The sequence below is a fragment of the Diabrotica virgifera genome, chromosome 6 (assembly GCF_917563875.1).
Source record: "Diabrotica virgifera virgifera chromosome 6, PGI_DIABVI_V3a".
Taxonomy (NCBI): domain Eukaryota; kingdom Metazoa; phylum Arthropoda; class Insecta; order Coleoptera; family Chrysomelidae; genus Diabrotica; species Diabrotica virgifera.
In genome coordinates, this window is record NC_065448.1 from 4,987,481 (window position 1) to 5,006,856 (window position 19,376).

The window sequence follows — 19,376 nt, forward strand, 5'->3', positions numbered from 1 at the left end:
CTATTATCGTTAAGAATCATTAGTATAGCTAATTATGAAATATTAGTATACAGGGTTGGTCGAAACTCGGAATGAATATTTTCTGAGTTTTCTTAAATAGAACACCCTGTATTTTAGTATTGTAATGAAATGATATTTCATAGTACTTTTTTTATTTTATAAGTAATCCCTATAACTAACTGCTTTAATTTGTGAGTTATTGGTGATTCAAGCTACACATTAATTGCAACAAAAAATACGTAAAATTTTATTAGGTTGGCCATGAAAATATTCAATCACAAACAATTTTTCAGAAATAAATACATATTAATCCAGACCGATCCTTAAAATTACCAATAATGGTTTAGCTATCAAAATAGCTACGTAGTTAAGATTGTTAGTGCGACTAACAATTAAGCACAAATTAAAGCAGTTAGGTATAGGGAATGCTTAAGAAATAAAAAAGTACCATAAAATATCATTTCATTACAATACTAAAATATAGGGTGTTCCATTTAAGAAAACTCAGAAAATACTCATTCCGAGTTTTGACCAACCCTGTATACTAAAATTAAAAATTTAGCTATACTAATGATTCTTAACAATAGACTATATTAAAAATCATTTGAACGTAAGTAGAGTTTTAATCGTCAAACTACTACAATTTTACAGGGTGTGAATATTGCTACGAAATTAATAAACAAACGTAATTATCTTTTAAAATACCCTGTATAACATTACAAATCCTCATAATTTAAGAAAGAAGACATCGAAGAGAATCCAAAAATGTAAAAATATACAGGGTGTCCCATTAAAAAAAAACGAAGTTATAAGCAACTTCCGGTGCAACTTCCGGTATAACCGGAAGTTGCAAAGAGATGAAAATATTTTCATTTAATAGATCATCCTTCAAAACCCATGTGTTCCAAATTTCATGATTCTGTTGCTTTTAGTTCTCGAGATATTTCTAATAGGCCAGTTATCTGCCTCACCCTGTATACAGTATGGTGCAAATTAAAGGAATAAATTCATTATTTCGTAAACCGGCTACTTTCAGGAAAAGTACGGAAAGAGGTCGTTTTTTATTTTTAAATTATGATATTTTGGCATATATCTCATACTAGTGACGTCATCCATCTGGACGTGATGACGTAATTAATGATTTTTTTAAATGAGAATAGGGATCGTGTGCTAGCTCATTTGAAATGTTATTTAATTCTATATTCAGTAATATAAACATTTACATAATTATTTATACAGGGTATCCAAAACAATTTTATTAAATAAATTATTTGACAAAAAAAAGAAGAATGTATGTAATTTGTTTAGTTCAAAATACATTTTACTGCTGTCAGAATTCAGACAAAAATGTTTATATCACATATAAACATTGCTTTTCGCTTAAATTAAATGTTCAAGCTTCTAAGAGCCAGGTGGCTGGCGGGAGCTGGCTTGAACATTGAATTTAATCGAAAAGCAATGTTTATTTCTAAAATAAATTTTTTTTCTGTTTTCGGGCAACAGTAAAATGTATTTTAAGTTAATTAAATTACATACATTCTTCTTTTATTTGTCAAATAATTTAATTAAAATTTTTTTTACGTCACTAGTATGACGTATATGTCAAAATATCATAATTTACAAATAAAAATCGACCTGTTTCGGGATTTTTCCCTTAAATTTGCCGGTTTACGAAATAACGAATTTATTCCTTTCATTTGCACCATACTGTATAAAACTTACGCGTTGAAAATAATAACTACTTAGTTGAATTATGTGTAAAACAGAAACTACTTAGAGATATGTTGTAAATGGTGCAAGCATTGCAAAATGAACGTGGGGAGTGGCTTCGAAGTCACGTATACATAGTATTTACTAAATGATTAGACTTATACAGATTGATTATTTCACCGATTTGAGATAAAAGTATTATTTGAACATTTCGCAAGTCAAAACATTCAAAGTCGTACTCACCTGACTTCTCGAATTCCGTTCTTCCGCCAACTGATCCTGCAAAGAGGCGACTTCTGCTTGCAGACCATCCCGCTGGCTCTGAATCGATTGTAGCAAGGTTTGGTATTCAGCCACTTTGTGTTCCGAGTTCGATTTGGCTATGGTTAGTTCGTTGGCTTGTTTCCTCAACTTTTGGCAATTCTCGGTCTCCCCTTTCAACTTCTCTTGCATTTCGTTCACCTAAAAAGACATTAATATTAAACAAAAAACAAGCTGAAAATGCGAGAATTATCATAACGAAAACTTTGTTTATTTACGTATTTCAATTCATAATATGGAAAATTGTTATTATGAAAAGTTGTTTAGAATTAAAAACTATTTTTAATGTGCAATTATATCATTCTACGTAATTTAAATGTTGTGAACTATAAAGGTACTTTACTCTTGATCGAAATTCATATTTTTTAATCAACTATTTTCAATGGGAAATAAGCCACAATTGTACCAAAAAAATAATGTGTGGGTTATCGGTAAGTGGGTTTAATTACCTATATTATTTTTCCTTTATTCCTTTGTTATCGTTTTGAATTTTTTGGCAACAAACCAATTTAAATTTGTTTATTTATTGTGCCTATGGAGAATTTCCATTTAACTCACCAATAGAAGCTATCAGAAGGGATAAAATTCATAGCAGGTGTTGTAATTATTGTATTGCTTGTTTGATTTTATTACTTGTTTCGTTCAATACCTGCTAGTAATCAAACACAGATTAAATTAAACTATTAGAAGAATTTTTTACTAAGCAAAACAACATTTTTGTTTAATTTATTAATATTTTGAATTTTCACAACGACGTCTGATGTGGACGTTGAAACGTTAATAAAATCATTTTTTTAGTTAAATTATGGCTTATTTCCAAAGAAATGTTAAGTTATGTTAATGTAAAAGTTATGTCACAAAGAAATAGCTTCAGAACAACATTAAAAAACACAAAATTTTATTCATTTGTTTGAAAAACGAACGGGTGAGAAGAAATTCTAGTGAACATAACATGTAAAACGAAATTTTTGATAAAAATCAATCAAAAACTAACAAAACTTTTTGTTTTGTTAGTGTTTTTGATAAAAATTCACTAGAAAACTAATAAAACTTATTGCTAGTACGTGTTATTGATGAAAATTGACTAGAAAACTAACAGAATTTTGTTTGATAATTAATCACTGGAAAAGTAACAACAGTTGTTTCTTTTGTTTGAAAAACGAACTAGTGGGAGGAAATTTCAAGTGACTGGCATTTCATATTAAATTTTTAGAGAATAAATTTCACAGTTTTGATAAAAAACGAACTGGAGAGAAGAAATTTCAAGTGAATGACACGACAAACTACACACAACGCAAAAGTCTAAGGATATTTTAATAATTTGACAATATAAATGACAGAGCTTTCATGACCATATAAATTTGCTTGTACTATAATTGTTGATACAGACACTAACTTATCAAAAAAAAAAAAAAAATTGTAAAACTGATAGCAATACGTGTTTTAGAATGTTTTTTATAAGGGACAAAAAAATCGACATTTTTATGTTTTGTTTATTTTTAATTTTAGTGACTTTATACAATTCTTGCTTAATAGGTGAGTTAAAGATATTGTCTTTTTACCACGCAACGACAACATTTAACGTTGGACGAGATGAATAGAGCCGTGGGCCTCCTTCAAGCTGGTATGCGACAAACTCAAGTTGCTGACCAGCTGGGTGTCTCCCAAAGCGTCGTAAGTCGTTTGTGGCGTCGGTTTAGAGACACTGGGAGTCCAGCCGAGCAACATCCAGGACGTGGTCTCTCTACAACCGTCGCTCAAGACCGATATTTAATTTTAAATGCCAGAAGGCAGCCAACAATCACAGCACCCGAGCTGGTTAATGAATTACAGCTTGCACATAATGTAACAATTAGCCGCAGTACTGTGAGGAATCGTCTCCATGAAGCCAATCTTCGTAGTTGGCGACCACTGAGATGTCCACCTCTATCTAGAGGCAATCGCGCTGCAAGATTAACCTGGTGTCAAGAGTTTCAGAATTGGACTGACAATGACTGGGCCACAGTTTTGTTTAGTGACGAGTCTAGATATGGATTTCATCCAGATTCTCGTCGGACAAGAGTTTGGAGACGACCCGGAAATGGAGAACGATTACGACATCTTCAAGAAGTGTATGCATACAGAGGTGGTACATTAATGGTATGGGGCGGAACCATGATTGACGGAAGAACTGACCTCATTTTCCCACGTGGATTTCTCAGAAGTCAGCAATATTTGGACACTATTCTTGAACCTGTTGTGCGCCCGTTTGCTGCTGCTGTTGGAGAAAATGTTTACTTTATGCATGATAACGCTCGACCACATGTTGCGCATATTGGAACAAACTGGTTGGATAACGAGGGTATTGATGTATTGCCGTGGCCAGCACAATCAGCCGACTTGAATCCCATTGAGCATGTATGGGACATGCTCCAACGAAGAATTACTCCACATATGGGCAATATCTACAATGAGTTTCAATTAAAAGAGCTTCTGAGAGAACAATGGACACAACTACCTCAAGCAGACATTAACAATGTGATTCGGAGCATGAACAGTAGATGTAGAGCTGTGATAAACCAACGTGGTGGCCATACTTTATTTTAAGTTTATATTTCGTATTTTTGACATTTTATCGTGGTATGTGAAACATGGGTGATTTGCAATATATTTTTTTTGCAATTTATGGTTTTTGACATATTAAACAACAATTTAAACTACAACTTTTGTATTACTTTTTTTAAGTTGATTACAGATAAACAAAATACGTCTATTTATAAAAATATCCCTAGACTTTTGCGTTGTGTGTATATTTAGAGAGAAAATTATTATTTTTGGTAAAATATCACTAGAAACATAACAAAAGTTGTTACTCTAGCGTATTTTTCATAAAAATCACTAGAAAACTAACAAAATTTATTGGTAGTACGTGTTCTTGATAAAAATCAACTAGAAAACTAACAAAATGTGGTTCCTTTGTTTGAGAAGCGAACTAGAGAGAAGAAATTACTAAAAAATAACAAAGCTTGTTGCTCGTATGTGTTTTTTGATAAAAATTCACTACAAATCTAACAAAATTTGTTGCTTTTATTTGAAAAACGAACTGAACAGCAGAACTTTCATGTGAATGACATGTTCAATCTTTACCAAAAAAATCGTGTTTTTGATAAAAATTTACTACAGTACTAACAAAATTTGTTTAAAAAAGAATAGGAAGGAAAAAAATTTCAAGTGAATGACATTCATATCACTCCCCAACCATATTGAGACAAAAAATTTCGTGTTTGCCATAAAAATTGGAGAGAAAACTAAAAAAAATTATGGTTTGATGTTATTTAAATAAAAATTTAGACTAAATCCTTACCTGTTTTTCTAGAAACTGGATCTTATCATTATGTTGTTGGTTATTGTTCATCTCTCGAGTCCTCTTGTTCTGCTCTTCCTCGTACCGTTTCTTCAGTTCCGACAAGTACTTCTCCGTGTTCTTCCTCAGATCGCTCTCATACTCCGCCTTCCTCTGCAACTCCTTATAATTATGCCGCAATATCGTCAAATCTTTCTCGTACTTCGTTACTTCTTCTCTAATATCACTCTCTCTTTGAGCAATCGTCTCGAGTTGATTCAACAATTGTCTATGTTTCGCTTCTAAGGTTTCTACGTTTATTTTTTCCTGTTCTAGAAGCAACTCTAGCTTGTGGACGTGATTACTGGCGTGACTACCGTCCATTATTATGTTGTTGGATTTGCTGTCCACAGAATCGGAGGAAGTGAGGAGCTGGTAATCCGAGTTGTACGTAAAACCTACAAGACAATTTAGGAGCTTAAGATTGGAAATTATAGGGAAAGCGTGGACGTGGAAGAAGATATTGTTCGTTCGAATCCAAGATAAGCTCGTCGCAGACAGTGTGTAACGATCATATAATTTTATTGTCTAGAGCAGGGGTCTCCAAACTTTCCAGCCTTAGGGCCATACTGATTACTCCTGTAAGTTCCGAGGGCCAAGATGGTAACACTGCATATTATTAATTTTCCTGTATTTAATTTTTTCCCGTAAAATAACGAATAATTTAATTTTTTGTAAGTGTGGTAAGCTGTCAACATTATTAAGTATGTCAAATATTCACCTATTTTTGATATATTTTAATTTAATACAAGGTAGACATAAACAAACAAAATATTTCCACCAGTGGAAATCTCCAATCTCTCCCGAGATTGTCCACTAATAACATAATTATTCTTTCTACTATTTTTCAACGCCATCGTTAGAAATTGTCACAAACACACTTAACTATCCGAAATAATAAGAAGTCTGAAAAATAATAGCCGCAAATCACTTAAGTGTTACGCCCCTGATAACTGGGAGGAGACTAAAGACCCCACCTAAGCCAGTAAGCAATTTTGGGTTTGTGCGCTCCGCCAAGTTAGCTGGCGATGACAATAGTGGCGTAATTACAAGTCAGTTCCTATGAAACTGTTGTGAAATAAAATAGGGCGTACCTCCTTAAAACAAGTTTGTGCGTGTAACAGTATTTTGATTTGATTTGAATTGTTGCTTTTGTGTGTGATTTAGGGCCGGTTGTTCGAACGCTAATCAACAATGATCATTATTAAATATTTAATTACTGTCACCAAAACTGTCAATGTCAACTTTGTTTGGGTTGCTGAAAACCTAATTAATTACAATTATGAGATTTATTATTAATTATGTTAATAATTATTGTTATATTAATTGATTATAGTCTCAGAATTGTAATTAATTATGTTTTAACAATTGACATTGGCAGTAATTAATTATTTGATAATGATCATTGTTGATTAGCGTTCGAACAACCGGCCCTTAGTAGAATGGAAAAGAAGCGAAAAATTGATAGTGAATGCAGAAAATTCAAAGATCAGTGGAACATTCAGTATTTCGTAATTGAGTCCAGTAACAAGGCGCTATGTTTGATTTGCAATGAAAGCATAGCCGTTCTCAAAGAATATAACATGAAACGCAGTGCCGGTTTAACACAGTCTGCCGCCCGGTGCTGATACGGATGCCGTGCCCAGGCTCAAAAATATTTCTTAACTTTATTTCAATTCAACAAAACATATTTTGAATACAAGTTTATTAAAATAAAAAAAACAATTACAACTTTTTTTTTTGTTTCAAACTTAAATGAAAACTAACAATATACAAGGCAAAAATTAAGGGCGAACTTCACAAAGTAAAATAAAAATTTACTTAATAACATTCAAACAGGTAACATCAGGTAGGTAAGCAAATACCTTTACTATTAAAAAGCTTGTTTTCTTGATTTTACTGAAGAGAAGTTTTCGATGATATCAGTTATATTTAATTCATTTAGCAGGTCCTCGTTAATGGATAAGACTGCTAAGGAGTTCAAATTTTCTTGGGAAATTGCATTTCTTAAGTAGGTCTTTGCCCTTTTTAGTGTCGAAAGAGAGCGTTCGCCACTTGCATTTGCGACCATTATGGAGAAAAAAATACGCAGGCAAATATTAACGTTTGGAAATGAAGATATTAATTTATTTTCGTATAAAGCCTGTACCAATTCTAAAGGAGTGTCTATTTTTAATTGGGGAGGAGACGTTAACAAATGATTTAAATGTACACATTCTTGGGGAAAATACTCGTCCAAATCCTCCTTGTAGTTTTGTTGTAATTCGGTTGCCGATCTGAAAATATCTTCATCTTCCGTAGCTTTTAGTTTAAACAAAAATTCAATTGCTCTTGAACAAGATTTATAACTATCAGATCGGCGAATAATCTCCGACTTAAGATTGTCTATTATACAAACATAACATTATGTTCGCATTTTTTCTTTTTGGCTTAAGCTTGCCTCCGAATTCATTTCTCCTAATTGCAATTTTTTTTTGATAATCCTCTTCTCAGCATAATTTTCGTTCCCTGTTAACAACATTCCTAAGGCCTCGTAGTGATCAAAACGATCACGTAAGAAATCAAAGTAATCTGCTAAAGATGATAACAGATGAGCGGTTGTGCTTAAATCCATATTTTCCTTTTGTACTGATTTATTCACTTCATTAACCCTTTGTAAAACGTCAAGCCAAAATGATAAAATTATTCCGTTTTCCAACAAATCAAGTTTTTCCGATAGAGAAGCTGCTTCAACTCTTACTATGTTTTTTTCATTTATATCCGTTGATATTCCAATCAAACATGTTTTAATCAAAGCGTAATTGCTTTTTAACGCTTTTACGGCATCAAAACGAGACAACCAACGGGTTGTATTCACTCTCTTAGGTAACAGTGTCTGCCCCGAGTCAGCCGAATCCTTTATTGCACGAGACAATAACTCCCACCTATGTGTAGACACGGAGAAAAAATTGTAGATAGCTTGTACCAACATAAAAAAAGATGTTGCTTCCAAACAACAATCTGCTGCATTTTGGACAACCAAATTTAAAGAGTGAGCAGCGCACGGCACAAAGAGAGCTAAATCATTGTAAGCTTTAATACGTGCTTGCAAACCAGAATACTTTCCACTCATATTACTGGCATTGTCGTAAGACTGGCCTCTACAGTTCTTAATATATAATTTCAAAGACTCTAACATCCCAATAACTGTTTCCTCAAGTTGTTGTGAGCTATGCCCAGTGTTTTTATAAAATCCCACGAATCTTTCCACGGGATTCCCTTTATTGTCACAATATCTCAAAATCACTGTAAGTTGGTCATGGTGTGTTATGTCAGGTGTTGAATCTACACTTATAGAATAGTATTTGTTTGCCTTAATTTGTCTAACAATTTCATCAATGACTCGATTGCTAAATTTGCTCGTTTATTAATATGATTTTTCAAAAATGGATCATATTCTGACAATAGTTCCAGTAAACCTAAGTAGTTTCCATTCCGTTTTTCTCCAATTCTTTCATGAGTACCTCTAAATGCCAATTCCCTAGTAGCCAGAAACTTTATTACACTTATGATTCTTTCTAGTACTTTCACCCAATATTCTTTCGCAGTGCTAATTTCCTTTTCGAGTTCTACATCAACTCTTCCTTGCTTTAATAAGCGAGTCATATACATTTTCAGATTATCTATATGATCATTGGATCTTTCATGTTCGTCTAATCTTTCCTTACTTTTATTCCATAATGAAAATCCTGTTTTAAATTGGTTCTTTTTATTTCCAAATAATACACTTCTTCTTCAGCCTGTGTTCGTCCACTGCTGGACATAGGCCTCTTCCATTTGCTTCCATCGATTTCTACTCTTGGCAATTCTCATCCACTGCTTGCCCGCGACTTGTTTGATATCATCTGCCCACCTCTTCTGCGGTCTCACCGAAATAATACACAGTAAAGACAAAATATATTGCCAGTGCTCTCGGAGTAAATTGCCCAATCGCGGCGAACCACTTCTCCATTAACAAGTCTTTTATAAAATATTTGCTTACCGGCATACCTGTGTTGTTCCCCGAAATTTCTTTTTGACGTTGAAAAGTCCAAATCTGTAAGATTCTGTTCGACCCATTTTTCTAGAATAATTTCTGCATAATTATGGGAATCTTGCCAAAGTGCCGGATCTTTAAAATTAAGTAAATCCTGTTTTGGATCTGAAAAGAAATAAAAAAAAAATTATTTGTCATTGTCCTGTTTTATTTACCATTTGTAAAGGCACCGTTATCTTTTTGCATTTTAGCCTCGTTAAAAAAAATTAAATATGCCTTACCCGAGTTACTGGTGGTTGTTTCTTCATATTCTAATACTTTTGAAACAGGTGATACTAAGTGCTCTGGCTCTGGTACTAATTCTGAAGTCTCCAAAATAAGTTCATGTGGTTGAGTATGAATATATTTATCACTAGTAGCACTAGAACTACTACCGGGTTGGGAAATATTTGTAGTGTCGTCTTCTTGATTTCCATCAGGTGTAAAAAATGCTGTCATTTTGGGTATACCTTTCAAAATTTTATTTTGTCTTTCTTGCTTTTCTTGTTTCCTTTTACGCCAGAAAGATCCAGGTTGTTTCCGCCCTTCCATATTTTTCTATTGAATATTGATTATATTAATGTTTAATTTACAAATTATAATTACCTATACAGTTTCAAATGTAAGTCAAACATCTTACCTTAGTTTAGTTGTACGTTTGTATGTATTTCTATTTCTACTCGTATTTATACAACTGCCTGATCTGTATTATAATAGGATAGAACAAATTTTACTAATCAACTCTACCGACCTACACCTTATTATTTTCTGGTTCAAGTGTTCAAGTAGTAATGGTAGGGGAGCCCAAGCGGGGATTTTTGCAGTTACTCGAGCGCGTCAGATTATCATATGGGGAGAAACGTGGTACCCTGCAGATGTACCTCTGCCATATATTGGCTCTTAACACAGGGGAGTTCGTTTAGGGGGGCCCGAAAAAAGAAATCTATCCTTAAAAATACTCGAAATTGTCAGATTAAGATAAGGTAAGTTAAGTACATGCAAAACAGTGTATATTTAAAAAATCTGACGATTTGAGCGGGGCGTAAGGGAATTCGTGAGTCACAAAGTTTCACAAGAAAAAGGCGAATATTTCGCGAAATGAACGTCAGATCGAAAAACTAAAAACTACACGTTCAATATTTTTCAAAAATCTATCGATAGATACCAAACACGACCCCTCGCAGAGAGGGGTGGGGGGTAAATTTTAAATACAAATCCCGCGATATTTAGCAAAATAAACATCAGATCGAAAAACTGCAAAATACACTTATTTAATATTTTTGAAAAATATATCGAATGATACCAAACGCGACCCCCCACGGAGGTGGGGTGGGGGGTTACGTTAAAATCTTAAATGGGAGCCCCCATTTTTTATTGCATATTTGAATTCTCTGCATAAAAATAAGCAACTTTTATTCGAAACATTTTTTCGAATTATGGATAGATGGCGCTATACTCGGAAAAAACGATTAATGGAAATGGAAAATTAAATTAAAAAATGGCAAGCGCCCGCTAAAATGGAAAATTTTACTTAACTTTTTTTGGTTTTAGGACCTAATAATCACAACCCAATAGGTCCCCAAAGCGCTCGAGTGACTGCACATTTAGCATACTTTGCCATAAGCAGTTTCTGTTTTATTATTTCGGCGCGGCGCGCCGGCCGGCGCCCGTCAGGCCGTCTGCCAACCCAAACGTGTAAAACGTGTATTTTGCGGTGTTCGCACATTATTCTTAAACGCTGTATTTTTTTGTTTCATAGAATGATATAATTTTACGGAGCGCGGCATGTTTGTACGTTATCTGACATTTAGATAACATAAACTGAACACAGTGCATAAACCATATAGGTACGTCGACGTTAATAATAATAATTTATTTATAAATTATTGTTAAGTTTTCAAGTTAATGATAAAACAGAAAAATTTTTATTATTATATCATGTGGATTTGTATGCAAATTTTATTTTACCATAATCATATAATTTCGGAACAGCACGCGCTTCGCGCGTACCGCCCTAGAACCTTCAACCGCCCGGTGCTACAGCACCCAAAAGACCCCTGGTTAAACCGGCGCTGATGAAACGTCATTATGAAACAAAACATTCTCAAAATTACTCAAAATATACAGGAATTGTGCGGACAGAAAAATTCGATTTTTTATCGAATTCGAAAAAATTCGAATTTATTGCAGAGATTGGAGAAACAGACTTACCTTATCATACTGCCGTACGCTGGCTTAGTTGTGGGAAAGTCCTTCAGCGCTTTTTTGAACTTCGAGCAGTGATCGAAATTTTTTTGAATGAAAAGCACCGCCCTCTTACTGAATTACAAAACAACGCATGGCTATGGAAGTTAGCATTCTATGTTGATTTGACAAAACATGTGAACGAACTGAATTTGAGATTGCAAGGAGAAAACCAGCATCTTCCTGATTTATACACTAATATCAAGTCATTCCGGATGAAATTGATACTGTTTCAATCACAACTACGAAGTAAATGTTTTTCACATTTTAAAACATGTGAAATATTCAGCCACACTACTGAGACTGAGTTTCCTATCGATTTTGCAATCGAAACTTTGAGTGCTTTGAAGATAAATTTTGATACTCGTTTCTCGGACTTTGATGCCATTGCGAATCAAATTAAGATTTTTCAGAATCCTTTTGATGCTGACATTGAAACCCTAGCCCCGGAACTTCAAATGGAAATGATTGATCTTCAGTGCAGTGATATAATTAAGAACAAATATGAAAACTCATCTTTGTTGGAATTTTATAAGAGTCTTCCACTGACACAATTTGATAATTTGCATAAATTTGCTCGTGGGCTGTTTTCCGTTTTTGGTACTACTTATTTGTGTGAGAAAACCTTCTCCAAAATGAAGTACACAAAAAATGTATACAGATCTAAATTAACTGACGAGCATCTTAAATCTCTTTTAATAATTGGTACAAGTAAAATTAGTCCACAACTACAAACTATTGTCGGTGGAAAATCTCAATTACATACATCTCATTAGCATTTCATATGTCATGTTTGTTATAAGGTATGTGTTGTTCATTACTTACAATGTATAAAATGTTAGTTGGATTCATTTCAATAATTTGTTAGTTATTATATGCTGAAGTTAAATTTACTGCATAAATTATACATGTCTTTACTCATTACCATTCTGTGTTTCTTTATCCAACTTATCACAAACATTTTATTTGCTATAAAAAATATTAAGGAGTTTTCAAGTATGTCTCCGCGGGCCGGACAAAATCTGTCTGCGGGCCGGATGTGGCCCTCGGGCCGTAGTTTGGAGACCCCTGGTCTAGAGTACGCCTATGTACTAAGCAAAACGTGTTTTTATAGCGTCTCTGACAGTATAAAAGACAGAACGGAAATCAATTTTATTATTATCTGTGTGCTGAACGGAGAATAATCCACCAGGTATAATAGGTGAGTAAAACGTATCCCAACCATATTCCGAAACCTTCCGAACCCCGTCGTCTTGGCAAGTTGAGCGATTTCTAAGGTTCACAATATAATAGTATAGACATATAAAGTACAGACAATATAATCGAAGGAAGTCAAAGATTTAGAAAAAGAGAAGAAAGGTGCATGCTTAAGATATATTAATAGGACTCCAGAAGAGTATCAAAGATATAAATCAGAAAGAAATAGAACAACTAACAGAATCAAAGATCTAAAACAAATATATTGGAAACAATTCTCAAATGACATGGAACATGATTTACGAGGAGGTCAAAGGAAGGTATGGAACATGTTGAGGAACAGGAAGAAGCCGGTTACCGAAGAATTACAAATTAACGCAACAAAATCAGAAGAATGCGTAACTCATTTAGAGAACCTATACAAAGACGATAACAATAGCAATGAAGTACAAAGAAATGACCTACAAAACATTCACCAAGAAGAAACAGAGAATGACAACATCACTCAAGAAGAAGCACACGAAGGAATCAATAAATCAAAAAATACAAAATCACCAGGTCCGAACAATATACCAAACGAATTAATTAAATAAGGGGGTACAAAAATAATAGAAGAGATAATAATAACATTATTCCAAAAAATTGTAAACAACATGACAACATGCGACAATAATTAGTTGACAAATCAATAGAATTCGAAAAGCTCATGTTTACATGCTTTGTAGATCTGAAACAGGCATTCGACAGAGTAATAAGTCAGAAATGTAGAAACATAATCAAAGAGCTCAATAGATCCAACAAAACACGAATTAAAATCACACACGGGTTCACGAAAGAAATCAAAATCAATGTCGGCATTAGACAAGGGGACAGCCTCAGTCCATGCCTATTTAATTTAATAATGGATGAAGTTATAGGTAGTGTTAACAAAATGAATCAGGGATACAAAATGGGTAACCGAACCATGAGAATACTTTGCTACGCAGATGATGCAATCGTAATAGCCGAAAACGAAGATGACTTACAACGCCTATTACAAAAATTAAAAAAAAAGAATGTGTGTGTACTTTGTACGCACGTAAGAAGTTATACTTTTATCTTCTATTATATACTTTCAAATAAATAAATATACTTAACAGGTTATTTGTATTTTATTTAAATATTAAACTAACTTTCTTACCTACCACTTTTAAAAAATTGTTATTAAAACGATACCAAAAATAAAAAAAAAGAATATGAATCCCGGGACCTCTAGATCTCCGGTCACACGCTCTCCCACTGAGCTATATTCCCTTCGCTTTGACAGGTTACAAGATTTCTCATACATACTGACAAATTTAATACACCAAGTGAAGTATACAAAAATACTTGTAAATATATTTACTAATATTATAAAATATCTTATTCCCGAGGAAGACAAATCCAAAGACACAAAAATTATAATAAATAATAGATTTACTAAAAACACTAATATATCCTTTTAATGACTTATTTGCGCTGACAGCGCTGATACATACACATCTTGAAAGATTAGCAACGAACTACATACTGTCTGTGTGCGCATGCGCCCGGTATTATAAAATTTCACTCTCGATCGTAAAGAAGTATAACTTCAATAACCGCCGAAAAGTATAACCTGACACTATCAACAGAGAAAACCCAATCGATGGTAATATCCAAGAACCCAATTTGATACAAATTAGTAGTGGACGACCATATAATCGAACAGGTAATGGATGGTAGATACTTGGGTGTGGAAATATCTAGCGAAAGGCATCTGTGGCAAGAAACAAAACAGCAGGCAACGAAAGCAGCGAGAATATCTGGTTTCCTGAGGGACATAATCTGGCGGAATAAATGTAAGAGCATAGAAAGCAAATTTACCATTTATAATATACGTGTTAGTACCGTACTGACATGCGTAGCTGGCACAAGGGCCGAGACAACAAAGACCAAACAAATACTAAGAACAACAGAGATCAATACCCTAAGATCCATAAGAATACCATATCACATTCAGAGATAGGATACGGTACAAAGACACATTGAGAGAACTAGGTGTTCAAGACGTAGTCAGATGGACAAGAGCACGACAACGCATATGGAGACACTACGTAGATCGGATAGACCATTACCGTATGGCGAAATAAGTGAAGACACAGAAGCCCAACACCAAGCGACCCATAGGAAGACCTAAAAACGATGGTAGGAGAGCTGGAGCTCCGGATCACAGCAGAGACTGTAACAGAAGAAACAGGACACAGTCTTATTAAAAGAAGTAGAACAGCAGAAGAAGAAAGTTAATCAAACAAATGAAATAGAGAATGTGGAAAAATCCCCTTACGAATAACTCACACATCCACTATTTCTGGCTGGGAAAAATTTTTCGAATAGAATCAAAGATCCAAACACCAGTTCTTAGAAATGTGTTTCGCCCTCTTCAACCTCCGTGGGCTCATCGGTAAAGATGAGAGGTTGAATATCTTTAGACACATTCCATCAAAAAACGACATCCGAGACATAGACATAACAGGAGCGTAAATCTACGCCCAACCTGAAAATGATAGTCTCAAGTTTTAATTCCCTAATTACTTTAGAGTAAGTAAGATAATAGGGAATTAAAACTTGAGACTGTCATTTTCAGGTTGGGCGTAGATTTACGCTCCTGTTATGTCTATGTCTCGGATGTCGTTTTTTGATGGAATGTGTCTAAAGATATTCAACCTCTCATCTTTACCGATGAGCCCACGGAGGTTGAAGAGGGCGAAACACATTTCTAAGAACTGGTGTTTGGATCTTTGATTCTATTCGAAAAATTTTTCCCAGCCAGAAATAGTGGATGTGTGAGTTATTCGTAAGGGGATTTTTCCACATTCTCTATTTCATTTGTTTGATTTCGTACGAGTGGTCGTTAAACCAGTACCTGTGGATCTTTTGATCACTGAGTGTGTTTCAAAGATCTACATCTTTTGTTTTTTCATAAACATTATCTTACTTACTCTAAAGTAATTAGGGAATTAAAACTTGAGACTGTCATTTTCAGGTTGGGCGTAGATTTACGCTCCTGTTATGTCTATGTCTCGGATGTCGTTTTTTGATGGAATGTGTCTAAAGATATTCAACCTCTCATCTTTACCGATGAGCCCACGGAGGTTGAAGAGGGCGAAACACATTTCTAAGAACTGGTGTTTGGATCTTTGATTCTATTCGAAAAATTTTTCCCAGCCAGAAATAGTGGATGTGTGAGTTATTCGTAAGGGGATTTTTCCACATTCTCTATTTCATTTGTTTGATTTCGTACGAGTGGTCGTTAAACCAGTACCTGTGGATCTTTTGATCACTGAGTGTGTTTCAAAGATCTACATCTTTTGTTTTTTCATAAAGAAAGTTAATAAATAAATACGATTCCTAATCCACTCGATCGTCGTTTAGTATCATTTTTCATGTATCAAATATCGTCACATCGACCCGAGATTTACGAAAGTTCGATATGTAGATTGTAAATATATTTTGATAACGGAATTAATAAGTAATTAACGCCAATTATCTTTTCTTTTGTATGTTAAGTTTTAAAATAAATGTCTTATAAAAACGAATCCTGTCTTTGACTGAATTTGTTACCCGAGATCATCACAAGTGACGGGGCTTAACTTCAAAACGAACGCAGTATAGATACCATGAAATTCAAAGAGCTTACCTATAAAGGGTAGGTGGTTGCCTACGAATGAGTTTGGTATCGGGAAGTTTTCCTCTGGCGTCTCGTCTTTTTCGTAGTCCTCGAAGTTGCTGGTGTCATCGTCACCTGTCAGTTCAGGCACCACGGGCGGCGCCATATCACGCAAATTGCTAAATGTCCAGTTTTCGTTGTTTATAAAAAAGGGATGTAGTTTTATTTCTTCTACGCTGTTCCTACCTACACACACAAATATTTTGTTCATACGTTACGCTCCATTCACACACTAAGAATTTGAACGTGCGATCGCTAGAACGCACGATGACATTCCAATAGTGGCTCGAGCAATCATATGGAACCTTTCTCATTACACCGACGTTTCAACCTCCGTGTAATGTGAAAGTTACCATGTGATTGCTCGAGGAACCATAGGAATCCCAAGTAGCACAATAAAAATATTTTAGTTTTATTTTAGGTTTATAAAGGTTTTATTGTGGTAAATAAGAACATAATGGTTTTAAAGTTACCTTGTAGATATACTGCCAGAACTTTAAAACTGTTAAGCATTTGTCACTAGTTTTAAAGTATCCAATAAGAGTATCAAATAAGACTAACTATTCTTAATAGATAATTTGTCTTATTGTAGTTTTAAAATGGTTTATTCTCAGTTCACTTTAAAACTAATCAGTTTTATAAAGAACTTCTGGACTGTTTGGTTTTATTAGATTCTTGTTTGTTGCCTTTTAGTTTTAAGGCAGTTTTAAAGATTCTCCTAATATGACTAATAAAACCTATTATTAAAACTACTTGATCTCAAGACTATTATGTCAGTAAAACATATGCCTTAAAACTATTTTTGTAGTTGTCTTTAAAGTTGTTTTCTTAAAAGCAATTAGTAGGCTATATTAAAACCAAACGCTCTTAACTGAATCAATTTGGTTATCGTATAGACTAAACTTTGCTTCTTATTAGAAACACTAAAACTAAACCCATCCCCTCTTCTTTCATGTCCAAAATGGTCGGCCATTTGTTTTAGAACGAAACAGTGGTGTAGTGTTTTGTAAAAAGTGGAATTACAGTTAGTATGGAAGAAATATATCGCAAGTACTGAAAATATAAACGAATTATTGGTAATTTTAAAAGAAAAATACAACACACACACACAGCACTACGACGCGCGACGCCTCGGTTTTAGGTTAGATTCACATTAAAACCGAGTGGCATTATTGACAGCCGCATTAAAACTAAACGGTTTTAATTCCAAGGCAACCTTGCTTTTCTGTAGGATATATGCTCTTGGCAAGGTATAAAATAAAACCATTTGATCTTATCAATTCTCTGTCGATAGACCAAATAGTTCTGTTTGGATTTCGGCCATATTGCTTTCTGGAGATGCTGAAAGCCATGATAGATTACAATGTAAGGCTTACATAAAAATTATAAATAAGCGACATAATGACATAAATTCGATTTATTTTAACATTTAAACATTAAAATTGTAGATAAAATTAATTTTTTTTCAAATTAATATTTTTCGGATTTAAATATTTTTATTATTTTTATTCTTTAATCGCCAAAAGACAGAAATTTTAGGGCGCGTGAGTTATTTAGACTTCTTTTTGTTTACATTATCAATAAAGTTGGGTGCGCAAGTGCTTTAATACCTTGACAGTCCGAAATAACCAAGTACTTTTTATTATTTTATGATTACAAATGCGTATGTACCTATCATAACACATGTAAAAATTTGTTGGCCTATATGGAGTATATGGGTTTAAAGAATCATTTAATATGGTAAATCGTCTTTAAAAGTCTCCATTTACGAAACTTTTTTAAGTTTGCTATAAAACTGTCTGCACTTAAAGTGTCTTTTAACATGGTTTTAAAAGCACCTTCACAGCAGCTTTAAAACCAGTTGCTTAAGAAAACAAAGTTTTAAGAAGGTTTTTATTTTTGGTTTTATTGACCTCTTTCAGAGTGGGCCCTTATATGCTGAAAGCGGTTTTATTGCAACCTTAAGGTTTACTTAAAAACCAAATGGTTTTAATTTTAGTTTTATTCTACAGTTTTAAAGCATCCTTAAAAGACTTAATAAACCCGTTCCGTGCTACTTGGGATGTCATCGTGCGTTCTAGTGGCCGTATGTTTCAAATTCTTACACTCCTTTCACACACACTAAGAATTTGAAACGTGCGAGGGTTGCACTATAACATTCCATAGGCAATCCTATGGAACCTTTCTCATTACACGGCGCGCGGTTGGAACGTTCAGTGTAATGTGAAAGTTACCATGAGATTGCTTGAGCCACCACTGGAATGTCATCGTGCGTTCTAGCAATCGCACGTTCAAATTCTTAATGTGTGAAAGGAGCGTTAGTGTGTGAAACTGGGGTTACTCTTGCATGGCGATTTGCCCGAAATTTTATTATTCTAACCTTTAGGGGAGATGCCAATTAGGTATCAATTAGGTATGCTCCGACCCCCTTCCGGTATTTCCCCCTTAACTCGGAAAATATTGACAGCACAAAAAAGTTTTAAAAAAGAAATTATAGGAAATCGCATTTGTAACCAATTCAGTCCTTACTATTTTTGTCGAAAAGTTGAAAATGGTGGAGGTATTGAGCAAAAACGGCTCTTTAAAACGGTCCTTTAAAATCAAGATGGCGGCTAACGCAACAACGGAATTCAGTCGCGATTTTAAATAACAATTAGGCGATTGCCACAATTCTTTAATCACTTTCAGACAACTATTCCTCTCTTCGGTAAAAAGTTCCTGTATTAAATACTCAGTTTAGA

General features: G+C 34.1%; 2 protein-coding genes across 6 annotated transcripts in view; both read right to left on the reverse strand.

Annotated features, from left to right (window-relative positions):
• The window catches only part of LOC114327074 (rho-associated protein kinase 1), a 194,885-nt gene that overhangs the window by 137,699 nt on the left and 37,810 nt on the right, over positions 1 to 19,376 (reverse strand). For all 4 annotated transcript variants that reach the window (XM_050654227.1, XM_050654230.1, XM_050654228.1 and 1 more), the window contains exons 6-8: positions 16,606 to 16,821; positions 5,375 to 5,811; positions 1,954 to 2,172 (exon numbers count right to left, since the gene is read on the reverse strand). In XM_050654227.1, coding sequence (XP_050510184.1) covers positions 1,954 to 2,172; positions 5,375 to 5,811; positions 16,606 to 16,821 — 872 coding nt within the window. The remainder of the gene's footprint in view (positions 1 to 1,953; positions 2,173 to 5,374; positions 5,812 to 16,605; positions 16,822 to 19,376) is intronic.
• On the reverse strand, positions 7,166 to 10,743 carry LOC126886989 (uncharacterized). 2 transcript variants are annotated; one of them, XM_050654242.1, is made up of 2 exons: positions 9,710 to 10,743; positions 7,166 to 9,593 (listed from the first exon to the last, which is right to left on the reverse strand). In XM_050654242.1, exon 2 carries the CDS (start codon positions 8,589 to 8,591, stop codon positions 7,818 to 7,820), a length of 774 nt encoding a protein of 257 aa, XP_050510199.1. In that variant the 5' UTR covers positions 8,592 to 9,593; positions 9,710 to 10,743; the 3' UTR covers positions 7,166 to 7,817. Both variants share the same exon structure in this region, with proteins under 2 accessions (XP_050510199.1, XP_050510200.1).

Excerpts from the sequence above, each read along its gene's own strand:
- LOC126886989 (XM_050654242.1), bottom strand. The coding sequence starts at position 8,591 with ATGTTAGAGTCTTTGAAATTATATATTAAGAACTGTAGAGGCCAGTCT.